At 38.3% G+C, this 14396-nt stretch overlaps 1 protein-coding gene across 2 annotated transcripts in view; it reads left to right on the forward strand.

Moving 5' to 3' along the window:
• LOC112156471 (leucine-rich repeat neuronal protein 3) overlaps nucleotides 1-14075 on the forward strand; it is a 24144-nt gene extending 10069 nt beyond the window's left edge. For both annotated transcript variants that reach the window (XM_024288776.2, XM_024288774.2), the window contains one exon: nucleotides 10108-14075. In XM_024288776.2, the coding sequence (XP_024144544.1) occupies nucleotides 10509-12638 (2130 nt within the window). In that variant the 5' untranslated portion in view covers nucleotides 10108-10508 and the 3' untranslated portion in view covers nucleotides 12639-14075. The remainder of the gene's footprint in view (nucleotides 1-10107) is intronic.
• Nucleotides 14076-14396: the final 321 nt, after the last annotated feature.

The following is a 14396-nucleotide window of genomic DNA, read 5'->3' on the forward strand; positions in this document are numbered from 1 at the left end:
CCTGCATTTATTTATTTAAACCTTTAAAATATATATTTGATCAATCATGCTTGTATAAAGTATTTTAAAATGTTTAACTGTTAAAGTTAAAATGTTAAGCATATAAACTCACCCAAAATATTTGCTTACCGAGACCCATTTTTAAAAGCAAAACATTATTGACATCCTTGAACTCAAGATATTCATATACATAAAAACTCACAATGCCCATATAAACAAAGTGCTTTGAGACATTGTATTGTTAAAAAGAGGGAAGAAAAAATGAAGAAAAGCTCCAATCACGGGTTAAAACAGCAGTAGTTTTCTCCTGTCGATGTTCTATAAATCCTTATAGCTACACCCACTGCACATGCGCAGACCGAATATTTTTCAGTTTGGCGAAGCGCCCATAAATCTGATATCTTTGTAATGTTGTGGTTATTATGCTGCTTTTTGCGACTTTAGGTTAATTGTGCTTGAAGAAGCTAATGTAATGCCTCACCATAATTCTGCCATGAAAGTTCAGCCGTGCAGATATTGCATTAAACCCTTTTTTCTTTTATTTTTTGTATGTTTCCCACACTTTCAAGCTCCGTGTCCCAGAGCTTCCTGTGACATCACTACTGACCCGGATTAGCACCACTGCGCGTGTGTGTCAAAGAGAATGGCAAACCCGTCATTAGAAAGCGCACACTGTAGTTTTGAAATACAAACAAAGAAAAAAAACGACGCCTCGACTACCAAATTAGTTGATGACCATTTTAATAGTTGGCATAGTTGCGACTAATCGTGGGAGCCCTAAAGTCGAGTGTTGAATGTGAGCAGTGTTTGTCGCATTGCTGTGCTCTTTGAAAGGATCCAAAATCCCCTAATCAATTTTGGGAAATCATTTTCAGGTGTTTTTTTTAACCCTTGTTTTTGGGACTAGTCTTAAGGCTAATGGTAGTAGATTCATAAGATGCTAAAACAAAACATGGCCATAAATGTGGAGACAAGGTCTAGGAACCAGAACCAGACATATCCTCATTAGTTCGCTTGAAATGCCTACAACATCTACGATTCACAGATGATGACTGTAAGACATTTCCTTACATAACAAGAACAAAAAGATAAAACCAGGCAGCTCTGACCCTAGTAATGGGGCAGGCTATCAAGAAGTCAACTTGCACAAAGTCAAAACGTAAAAGACCAAAGACAAGGGTCAACGATAATACCTGTCTTTGTCTCAGAAACCAAGATTCTGTTGAGTTGACCTTGACAAAACCAGGTTCTTTAAGAAAAGCAGTTGCCAATTTCTTTATATGAATAATAAGATGTAAGAAGGCTCTACTTGCAACTCAACACACAAGTTCACAAGTCTTTTATGCCTCTGCTCTGTGTTATATTTATGTAGGACCTGTTCCCTATGAGTGAGAAGATTTTATTTTTCTATCTGATACCATGATACCCAGCTCCCTACGAAGGCTGAGGCTTGTTCGTTCCAGGTGTCAACAGGTAATCGTGTGATCGGCTGTTTCGCTTAACTTCAAAGATAATGTCGCCGTCGAGTTCAAAGCTCGTCTGGGCTGGGTGCGAAGTGTTTAATGGTGGCAATTGAATCTGGTGGTTGTAAACAAACCTCGCTGTAGTTCACGTCGCTGAAGTTGCTTTGTAGTAAGCCCAGGTGCAGGAGCTTGTTTGGTGTAATGTTCACATCAAGAACGAACATCTGCCAAAGTTTACAAAAACAAACAAACACAGAAAAAAGGGTGGGAAAAACCAGCAGCAATCTCCTGTAATGGAGCTGCTGCTTTGAGGCGCCTGCCTCTACCTTTCCTGCGAGCCATGACTGAACACCTCCGCCTGACCTATAAAAGGCTCCAACAGCAAATGTCACAGTTTGGGTTTAATGTGCGAGTGCAGGTGCAGATCGGGTCACAGGAGATCCTATCTCAAGCCCCCTGCCAGGTATTTGCAGATACCGTCCGGACTTACATGAAGCTTATGCACATCCGTCCATGAAATACTTGTACTTCAAACACATAAATAAACATTTATTCCGTTTGTTGCTTTTATTTAACGCCAGAAAGCATGTTTTGTTATTTTTATCCCAATCTTTGACTGGATTCGGGATCGTTTATCTTCATGGCCACATTTCCTCTCACAGCAGCGTCCGTAGGGGTATTTAACGCATCCATACTGACACTTGGACAACTTCCTCCCCTGCAAGTCATTATGTCCTCCAGATCTCTACCCCCCTCCCCCCACTCCTGCTCTGCCTTTACTAATGGGTTTGTGTGGACTCCATAGGCATAACAGTCACGCTGCAGAGCCTCCTGAATATAGACTACCTCCTTCCTGAGCTCTGCATAATGCAGTTGTGCAACACCAAAGTGAGTGTGCAACCTCATGCAGATGAGTTGGACGGGTTACCTGACTGGATTCTGGTTTAAAAGAAGGGAAGTTGACATCACAAAATTCTCAGATCAATTTCCCGTAAATGCCCTTCATTGTATCTCTGCGGATAAAAAAGCTGCACTATCACTCTTTGTTCTAAGCATTGTTGTTTTCATTGATTCCGGTTACTTTTACTCAATATATAGCGATATAAGAAGAAAAAATCTCCTTCATTGCCAAATAAAACTGGCATTTAACCCTGAAGAACCCTCTGGGTAAAATTTGCCTTTTTTTTAATTGAAAACTTTTTTTTAAAGATGATATTAACTGCTGGTTCTCAAAGTTAACATTAAAAAATTCTCAGATTAATTTTAATATAATTAATATAACAATGTTTTTATGTTTGAAACATGCAATAAATGACTCCTATCTCATTAGTTAATGTTCTGCCCTGTAGTTCCTCATCATTCCACTAGGGGCAGTTAAAGTTCTTATCCTGGTGATTTTAAAATGGCTGCTTCCTTGACACTTTTGGCGGTAAAAAAGTTTTGCTAATTTTCAGAACTTTATTGTGAGAATAACTAATCTATTTTTATTAATGTTTATAAATGACTACTTGCTATATTGAAATAATGCAAAGTTTGTCATTAATTAAATATTTATAAAACATATGTTGATCCAGTTTGAGATGTTTTAAATGTTTTTTACATCTTTAAATAATGTTGTTGTGAACAAAAATTTTACATTAAACATTAAAATATTATATTGCAAAATGTTTTCTGTGAATTTCATTATAAGTAAAAAAAATTGATTTAAAAAAAAATTAATTTTCCATCAATTCTTTGATTTAGTGAGTTTTACAAGGCTAAAGCTTTGACGAAAATTGTGTTTGGGTTCGCTGGGGTTAAATGGATATTTGATTAAAATAATCAACATTTAATTACTTTCGGTTAGATATAAAATAAACTGATTGGAGATCTTGTAAATCAAACTTATTTAAGAAAATTAGTCAAACAAATTACATAGTTTCCCAAGTGGAAAATGAAAGGAAAAAAAAGGCTTTTCATTTCTATTAATTTCTTAGATGCAATAATCTGTCATGAATCTGAGTGTGTAATACTGAAAGATCTCTCGAAGATGCAGTTATAACTGTGCTAGAGATGTATTAATGCTGGATGTCTGTGTAACTTTTCGGTTTTTCCAGTGTATTTTCACAACGAACATTTGATATCAAAACAGAAAAAATCCTGAATTGATTTTCATTCAAAGCTGTTTCTTCTATCTTGGTGTAAAACTGGTGTGATGGGGCCTGCTCGTTGTATTTTCTACGTCACAAATGCAATCTTTTTCAAACTGCATTTTTTTCATCTGCTCCTGATGCACGTTGATTTTGAAAAAGAAACACTCAAATATGCAGTTCTGAGCTTAATTTTCTTAATATACGTCCTTCATCATTAAAAATTCAACAAGAACATGTTAAAAACACCAAAAATACTATTTTCATCAGAGAAGGCCTTCATAGTGTTTCAACAATCCGATCTTTTTGTTTGCCAACCGTGGGGAATGAATCATGCAAGCATTCTTCTCCTTGTACCCTGCTCTGTCAGTGGACCTTAAAATGAAGTCATTAAAATCTTTCTCTTGTTATGTAACCTAATGGGCGAAGCAAACACAGTTCTGTTCGAAAGGCGAACATGGCCTGAAACCTTTGTAGTGAACTCTTCTGCTTACTTTTTCCTTTGCACTATAAGCTGCTGAGACTGGAGATTTAGCAATGCAGTTCGATAGGACACAAAGCAATTAAATAACACTTGTATTGATAATAATAAAAACTTTTAAAACAATTAGGCTTTTACATTCTTAGATATAATCATTAAAATGTAAAATAAAAATCATATTTTCAGTTAAGTTAGGTAACTCTTTTTACATACATTTTTTTAGGAAATATTTGCTGTTCTCTTTAAACAGAAAAACACAGAAAAATGTACAAAAAGCATAAAGTCTATAAATATTGTAAAGCAGGGAATTTTTTTAAACACAATTAAGCTTAAGCAAACCTGGAAATTACAATTTGATCAGAATTTTTTTCTCAAATATAAAGATGTTTTCTAAAGGAACAGACATGGAGTGGCCCCAAGGAGTACAAATTTATTTATTTTTTTATTCTTTCAAGTGGTTAACTACCCGCCTTGGGACATCCCCCTGTGTGGCTCAGTTTTTAATGTGTTCGAACCCTAGGTTTATCACAAGTGTAATGTGAGCTGCAGTGATGTGTTTGCAGCTGGATGCAGAAAAGCTTTAGGGAGGGGTCAGAAGGTCAATTTTTGTTCAATAAAAGTTTACAAAAACTAAATTACTTAAGTCTCTTCTACTACCACATATATATATACAGTATATATATATGTATATATATACTGTATATATATTTAAATGTGGGACATAAACTTTGAGATAGCATGGAATTTGGAGCTTTACCACTGGAGATGTGAGATGTTACCAACTAAATAACAGAGGCTCTTTGAATCATGGTAAACTGTCGACCATTTACGCGGTCAGCATACTGTATTTTTCTCACTGCAAGTCACTGCAAGCTGCAAAAAATGCACAGAAGAATTAAAAAAAAAAGAAGTCGCACTTTTGGGAGAAATTTATTCAAAAAATACGGGAACAAGAACCAACATTTGATTCTAAGGCAAATCCTAATAATTGGATAGATACCGATAATAGACTGAACTCATGCACATTTCACTACAGTAACACATTGATATCTGGTTAGCTTCAAGTAACATAGGAGGAATTTAGTATATTAGCATAAAACATGAACAGTTATCAAGCTAACCATAGCATAAAAAACAAGTCAACTAAAGTCGTTATATCACTTTAAATCACTGAATCTGTTGAATTCTTAAGCTATGTCCGAATTCCTCCCATACTCCATATAGTCCATACTCTTCCATACCTTTCTAGTGCTCTACAATTCCAAAACTGAGTGCCCTAGAAATTTCTCAGAAGTCTTAGCAAAAAACAAGTATGCATCGATGCTCACTCCATTAGCAAATATAGACCACAATGCATTGCAATCAAAAAATGTTTGCGAAAAAAAGGAACATTTTTAAATGTAACTTTAAATAAATCATCCACATTTTCATCATTTTTTCTGGTTCCGGGTCATGAGCAGACGTGTGTTCCAAGCTCTCCTGAAATAGTGACACATCTACTTACGTAGCCAGGTGATTATTGTTACTTGAGGGTTCATGATAACCCGAATCTATGTTGGAAAGTTATAATATCTGATCTTAAGTTACAAACCGGATAGTGATAATACCCGTAAAGGAAATGGTATGGTCGAGCTGGCGTGGGACTATATAAATTTGCTTCCTCAAGCGCCAAGAGATTTCCCAGAAGTCTTTGCGAAGAACTAGGGTGTATCGATGCTCATTACATTAGCAAATATAGACCACAACACATTGTAGTCGAACAATTTTTGAAAAAAAGTGTTAAAATGTAACTTTTTTAATAAATCAAGTGAAATAAATCATCAGAACACAGCGGATTCATAAATAGATGTCTTAAAAAGTTTGAAAAGTTATTGTCTTGATTTTCCCTTCTTGAAGTCGGTAACGTCATATCTAGCGCTTAGAAAAACGAAAGAAAAATAATGAGCATTGTGTCCCTAGAAATTCCCGATCCATATAGTAATTTTAGTTGTTAGGGATTAGGGTGGGAAACCTCCTCAATCCTATGTGCCGCTTTGAAACCAGACGACGTGGCATTTCTTCTTCTGCTGCTTTGCTGTCAGTAGAAAATACAGATACATACACCTAGAGTGCCCTCTAGTGGTTGTTGCTTTGATTTATCAAAGTTTAAAAGCCCATACAAGTCATGCCTGAGTATAAGTCTCTGGTCAACTTAGACCAAGAAAATTAGACTTATACTCTGTGAAATCATGATAATTCCAGCAGATTCAGAAGCAGAGTCAATATTTACTGATTTATGTTATCGTGCAAGGTTACATATGAATGGTTAACTGCTTTTCTTCACTTCAGAATTCATCGGATTAATTGCAGTTGAAGAGTCATACAGAATATTTTCAATAGTTTTTTGCTTATTTTTATCTTCAATTATTATTTGTGTGAACACTGAGAATGCATCAACAGATGTTAGATTACAGAGAGTTGCATTTTATCCACATTAACAGGCTATTTATCTTCAAAAACTGTTTTTAAAGCTTTTATAAGTGTTTATTCCTATGCTTTGGTGAAACTGCATTTTCCCAATCTGCCCTGATTTCCAAATGCTGATTCTTTGAGGAATCCAAATGTAGATTGAATCCAAAATGTCCCCTCAGGCATAATTACAGTAGAATTGTCTGTAAAACAAATAACAGCACACCCTGTCACAGCCACCCGCCGTGAATACACAATGTAGCTGAGCAATAACAATTAACCTGACCTCATTACGCCGCTGGTAATTGTGATTACTAAAAAGAAAAACTGATGCAAGCACAGGTGAGACCCTGAGCTCTCCGGGTTGAATTACAGAGTCGGCGCCGCGCTGCCAGGGTGCGGATTGACTGCGTAACCCTCGCCGAGCAGCCAGCGCTGAGGGACAGAGGCTAAACCCTGTTTATCAGAATGCTCTGGGTGCAGCAGCTTATTGAAGTGCCAGGTGCTTTTGAAAAATAACACCCCCGCACACACAGCCCCCACCTCTTCTCTGGACTCACCGTTTACGCTGGGCTGCACATCTGCCTCGCCCATCCGAACCGACCCGCGCTGAGAGGCGAGCGCGGCCCTCGGCTCTACCAGCGGGGCGAACTGCAGCCTGCTGAACTCCGTTTTCCCTTTTCCCTCCCCAGCCCCAGCCCTCGCGCCTCCCCCGTGGCCACTGAGGTGGAAACGGCGCGGGTGATGAAATGAAATCATTTCTCCCCTTTTCTTGTTCTCACTTTTCGTGGCCGCCGTCACACTCCGTCCCCCTCCTCCTCCTCTACCTCCTCGACTCTGTTGACTGTTCCCCATCGTGGGCCGCCTGATGTTTTAGGTCCAAAATATCACAAGCACCATCAAACCCATCTGCTCAGCAAGAGGCTGTCACATACGACGAATTACATGGTACACTTCAGCTGTAGAGTGGAGGCGCCACTACATTAAAAAAAAAGGGAAATCTCCATCTCACAGAGGAGAGAAGACTGTTGTGTTCACTTTACATTAGCATATTTAAGGTCGAGCTATTTAAAAACAGCATTTGTCAAAGTCCCACTCTGATGAAAATGATGTTTTTTGACATGTACTTCTGGCATTTTTAAGGTGATGGAAGACAAAATAGTATTTCTAAGTATTTCTTTATTCAAATCACTGTGAATCAGGAGCAGTTGAAAAAAAGCAGTTTGAAAAAGAGCGTTTTCATGACGTAGAAAATTCTGAAAAATCCACTTGTAGTTGACTAGAACTGGTTTCTGGCTCGAACTAAACTGTACGGCTGTGTATATAGAGCCGATACTGGTGACCAATTTTGTTGCACCAATATTTTGGGTTGTGTTGGGCTGTAAGCTAGCAGGAGAGCGTGTATAACGCACATGTCAAAGTCAAGGCCCGGGGCCGGATCCAGTCATTATATCCGGTCCTCCAGATCATTTTATTTTATTGTTATATTATTTTTATATATATATATATATATTATATTGTTCATTGCCCGATGTTTCGTTGCACTTATTTCTAACTTGTATAATTTTAACCAAAAATATTTTTACGGATTGTAAAATATTTAAAGTTATTTAAAGTTTACGTTGATTTATTCTTGAATAAAATTCCTCCCTGTTTTTAATTCATATTAATGTTAAATTTTGTTTTAGCGGCCCGCGACCTACAGTGTGTTTTGGCCCCCTGTGCGATTGAGTTTGACACCCCTGGTGTAAAGAGACGGATGGTAGAAATTTTGGGGAGGGCTCATTCCGCACCAATGGTCCCGCCCACAACTCAGAGGCAAATTTCTGCTGAACTTTTGCTCTGCTGAAATGATGTCCAAGAAATTTTTTTTTTTTGGCTAGAAACGGCAAAATCATAACTATAAGACCACTGAGAACACTTTTACAATAAATCAAAAAATGATCGTAGTGGGACTTTAACCTAGGGACAGAAAAAAGCCATCAAACTCAATCGCACAGGGGGCCAAAATCCAAAACTCACCTAAGATCGCGGGCCGAACAGAATAAACATTTATTGAACAAACTAAAACGAAATTCTTTTAAACCCTAAAAACGTAGCTTTTCAACATTACTATCAATAAAAACAGGCAGGAATATTATCATGGAATAAATCAATTTAAACCTTAAATAACTTTCAATATTTTACTCTCCATAAAAACATATTTTGTCAAAATTATACAAGTTAGAAATTAGAGCAAGATAACATCCGGCCATTAATAACAATAAAATAAAATATTCTGAAGGGCCGGATATATTACCCAGAGGGCCGGATCTGGCCCCCGGGCCTTGACTGTGACACATGAGTAATAGACGCTCTAAAGAAACTGATTCCTTCTGCGTTTTGTTTGTACTTTCACTCCTAAATGCACATGTAAATATTACAGAAGTAATAAATGAGTCATGAAAATGGGCTTACATACCAATGCCAAGATGGCTTCTGTTTTAGACGCTCAATGGCTTTCAAGAGAAAGTTGCTAGAATATGTATTTTTCTTTTAAAAAAAACATCACTTTTTTCTCTATTGGGTCTGTATGAGCATTAATAGAACATTTCCTTTCTAAATAACTGAGGAGATTTGGTTCAAGGAAGAATTTGTATGGAAAGTTTGAATACTTCAAAAGGAGTGTGGCATGTTTACCATTTAAAGAAAAAAGGGGGTCTTCATGTAATAGACTATCTCATCCCCTCAACTCTATTGTCTTTCTCTTTGCATCTTGATTGTTCATCACTTTCATCCAGGACTCTAAAAATTAGTCCCAATTACAATAGATCAGTCAGTCTCTGTTGTATATGCAAATTGAAAGCAGTTTGAGTGTTTCTCTTTGCATCAAACAGCATCGATTCTGCAGCTTTGTAATGAACTGCCTCACTTTTAGAGATGCAGTTTTTTTGTTTTGCATTAATGAAATGCTCATTTTCAACTCAATGAAGCTAAGTGCATTCAACCCATAAAAAACAGTTTAGATAGTTCTCCTTTAGATTCTCTCCTAAATATTTGCTTCAGAAATGTGTATCTACCAGTAGAAAAACCAAGCGTTCTTTCACATCTGCTGGTCATCATTATGGTTATTAGTGACCTGATGTGTTGATCAACTCTAACTTTGTGTCAATATTTTCTCCTTGGACACGACATCATGTTGAGCCTAACTGGGCATATCTTGACTTGTTTCTATAGTTACTCAAATCTTTCGACATTTTTGAAGCTTCCTTCAAAGGCTAGTGCATAAGCTCTGGGACGTCTGCCATTTAAAAACCTTAATAAAGCCTTCTTTTGCCAGTAGTAGACTCACCCCTCCTAACATCCAGACTTAATGCCATATAATAAGGGCAAATGTGGTTCAACCTCAATATGAAGCCTAAAAGGTCAAGCAGATATAAACCTGTTCTTTAATGTTTTGTGGAGCATGTTTAAATGTCAACAAGCGTCAATGTGCCTACTACTAATATCAGTATACCCATTTCTTTTTTGTATCATGATATTACCTGATCACATCTACTGCTGTGTAATACTCACAGCACTTGTCTTTTCTATTTGTCTCATACAGGAAGGAATGGACGGTGCTGTGGACTTTGGAAGCTGGTGAAGACGATCTATGAGGACATTCATCTTTAAGGAAGCCTTCATGGATAATAACACAAGAGCTTGGTACATGGGATTGTAGTCATTGCATCGGGTCCCTCTTATTTTTTTTCTATTTCTCCCCTGTGTGCTACTTTGCGTTTGCCCAGGAGCAACATTGAGTGATTGGTCATTACGGTCAAGGATCGCTACAAAGAATCATCAAAAAAGACTCCAGGCAGCCTTGTGGCGCTGCATGTGTTGGTGAACAAGGTGGTGAGTCAGTCACCTTTTGCGGCAACAGCAGATGATTCATTATCTGTGAAGCAGATAAGTCAGACTTTTTCATCCAAGTACGATTTCCTTATTGGAGACAATCAATCCAATATGAAGGACGTGTCATTTGTGGATTGTCTCTTAATCGGCTTAGCCATGGCCTCTTTTGTCGTGGCTACTGAGGTAAGGCCTTACTGCCCAAAACTCTGCGTTTGTGAAATCAGACCCTGGTTTTCTCCGAGCTCAGTGTACATGGAAGTGCAGACAGTTGACTGTAATGACTTGGGACTGTTTAGCCTTCCGGAAAGATTTCCACTGGGAACACAAGTACTATTACTGCAAACAAACAACATTGCTAAAATTGACAATCCTTTGGATTACCTGGCCAACATTACAGAGATTGATTTGTCCCAAAATAACTTATCGTCCATCAGTGATATCCATCTGGGCAATCTTTCGCAGTTGATATCCCTTCATATGGAGGAGAATTGGTTACAAAGGCTACCAGAGCAATGTCTATCCAATGTGGCAAACCTTCAGGAGCTCTATTTGAATCACAATCTCATCTCATACATTTCCGCAATGGCTTTTCAGGGCTTGAGCAACCTTGTGCGACTCCACCTCAACTCTAACAAGCTGACAGTTATTCAGAGGGAATGGTTTGAACCAATGCCAAATCTGGAGATCCTAATGATTGGTGAAAACCCAGTTCTTTCTATTGAAGATATGAACTTCAAATCTCTCAGCAACCTACGCAGTCTCGTTTTAACCAGAATGAACCTTTCTCACCTTCCTGAAAATGCCCTGACCGGTCTTGACAATTTGGAGAGCATTTCCTTCTATGATAACATTTTTTCAGAGGTGCCTCATTCTGCCCTTAAAAATGTAAAAAATCTAAAGTTTTTGGATCTGAATAAAAACCCCATCACTCGGATACAGAGGGGTGACTTTGTGGATATGCTTCATTTGAAAGAACTGGGGATAAATAGCATGCCGGAGCTTGTTTCCATCGACAGCTTTTCTCTCAATAACCTCCCTGAGCTGACCAAAATTGAAGCCACCAATAATCCCAAACTCTCTTACATCCACCCTAATGCTTTCTACAAGTTACCACGGCTGGAAACTCTCATGCTAAATGGCAATGCTCTGAGTGCCCTACACAGGATTACCGTCGAGTCTCTCCCCAATCTCAGAGAGGTCAGTATGCACAGCAACCCCATTCGCTGTGACTGTGTCATTCGCTGGATGAATATGAACAAAACCAACATCCGTTTCATGGAGCCGGATTCCCTGTACTGTGTTGAACCTCCAGAGTATGAGGGCCAGCACGTTCGACAGGTGCACTTCAGGGAGATGATGGAGATTTGCCTGCCACTCATTTCACCAGAAAGTATGCCGGGACACATTAAAGTGGAGAATGGCAGCTCGGTGTCTCTCCATTGCCGGGCCTTTGCAGAACCAGAGCCAGACATCTATTGGATAACCCCGTTTGGTACCAAGTTTCTGCCAAACACTGTTTCAGACAAGTTCTACATGCACCCCGAAGGAACATTTGACATCTACGACATAACCGAAAATGAGGCTGGTGTTTACACCTGTGTAGCACACAATTTGGTTGGAGCAGATATGAAATCTGTTTCTGTAGATGTGAATGGATATTTTCCCCAGGCTACAGGTGGACCTTTTAAGGTTGAGGTCAAATCAGTGGGGACAAACTTCATTGTAATAACCTGGAAGGCCAGCCCGGGTACACTGGCCCCCAACATCAAATGGTACACCGGATGCGATGCTCACCATCCCACTCAAGTGTTTACTGTCCGGGTTCCATCAGACATCCAGATGTTCAACCTCAGCCATCTCAGCCCCGCCACTCAGTATAAAATATGTGTGGATATCCGCGGCTTTCATGACAACCATGACAACAAATGTGTCAATGTCACCACCAAGGGATTAGAGCAAGCAGCCAAGAACAAAATACAATGGCCTCCAGGAGTAATCGCTGTTATTGGAGTACTCTTGGTTGCGATTGCATTGTGCTGCCTGTATATTTGTGCATTATTGCTACACCAACACATCTATGGAGATGTAACGAAAGGTGACTCCAAAGCTTTGTTGACGCCAGTTGAAACTACCGATAGGCACTCTTCGTTCTTTGAAAAGCTGCGGGTTTCGGGTAAAGGACTGCCAAGTGGAGTGGAAGTTAAAGCCACAGTTATTCATGTATCTGACAATGCATTTTAAGAAGCCACGTTGTGCTGAACTCTTCACGCCAACCACAGTCAATGGACAACGCTTATAAGCAGGGGTGAACAATGTACTGTTTTCAAAAGGCATACCCAATGCTGATCCCCGGTTTGGATGCACCGATCGAAACTATGGTCGGACTGGATTGGAACACTTTGAACCACCAGCTGTCACAGTGGAGGTGGTGGCTCTAGAAGCATTGCATCAAGCCAACACCGAGAGGATCTATTTACTGCAAATAGATATACTTCAGCACCATTCATCCAGAGACGCAGACAGAGAAGGTGAAGACGATGATGGTCAACTCTCCTGTAATTGACTGTTAAATGTGTTCAGAGTTGTGGAACTGTCCGTGTGGTCCCAAGCAATACCGTCTGTGCTTTGTCAAAACATCCATAGACGAGTTAGAGAAACAGTAATAACACCTGTCTATTATGGGAAGGGAGATTTCGTAGAGTAGACAAATAACAGTTACTATGGTGTAAGCCTTTTGATGAACTATACCCCCCTTTTTCTATTTAAAAATTAATTCTTGATTTTTCTTGGAAATCTTGTTATATATTCTATTATGTTGGTGTAATGACAAATCCTCTGTATGTGAACAATTTAATGGGTTTTAAATTACAGCAAGGAGCAGACTACTTTTGATTACAGCATCACATTAAGCTTAATGAAATTCAGCTACAAAATGGGTATCTGGAGTGGAGATTTGCAAACGGGCTGTTTATGCTTTGTCGTTTTCATCGCATTGGCGACCGGAACGAAATGGAGAACTTTTTGACACAAAACTCAATATAAGATGTTGATTATACCCAAGGTGAGTGATGTGTTATCTGTTCAAGAAGTGGTCTGTTATACCCTGGTAAGTGCCTACACCAAGAAACTAAACAAAACAAGGGATAGAAGCAAACTTATCAGAAACAGCAAAACATGCTCATGTCTCGTTGGCGAATCACATGCTATACTTAAGTACGTTTAGTGGAAATACTTTCTCAGTATTTTTAGCATACATATTTTAAGAAGACATTTTGTTATTGCTTTGGGTGTAAAGTTAAAAAGCCATTTTTATAATAACTGTATTATATATGATCAATGGGCACAACAGGCTAATTAAGAAAAACGCTACGAAAAAAAATAAATAAATGTCATTGTTTGTTTTACAAGTGATTGTCTACTTTTTCCTCTTATGTTTTCTTTGTTCTTTTGCCATTTTCTCAAAACATTTGTATCCATTTACAGTGGTCATTCAGGTGGGCAATATGATTCAAAATTATTTTTTGGATCAATACTTTATTACCTTTGAAAAAATATATAATTTTCATCGGTTTGCAGAAATTCAATTTTTGTATTTATTTTGCTTTTCATTTCTGATGGTTTTACTCTTCACACAGATAAAACCCTGTCAACAACAATAAAAGTTGATGTGAAAACTTACCATGACTGAAAAATAAGTTCAGGTAAAGAATAAGTGTTTATAAACCACAAACACTGAATATATTACGTATTTCTCAATGTGCAGGAGGTAGGTTTATCCAGTTTAACAGCATTCTCCATACCATCTTTGGTTAAAGTACACCTGGTGAGTTCTTACAAACACTGGGAATTAACTAACTTTAGCTATCATTGTCAATTTAAAGCAGAATTTTTGTAATCAAATAATTGAAGTAGTGTGTAGTCAGGCTGATATGGGTTTTGTAGTTTGCCTTAAACAGAGATCGTAGTATAGCTGCTAGCTTTTTAGGGCACCTATAACAG

Source organism: Oryzias melastigma, linkage group LG23, assembly GCF_002922805.2.
Source record: "Oryzias melastigma strain HK-1 linkage group LG23, ASM292280v2, whole genome shotgun sequence".
Classification (NCBI taxonomy): domain Eukaryota; kingdom Metazoa; phylum Chordata; class Actinopteri; order Beloniformes; family Adrianichthyidae; genus Oryzias; species Oryzias melastigma.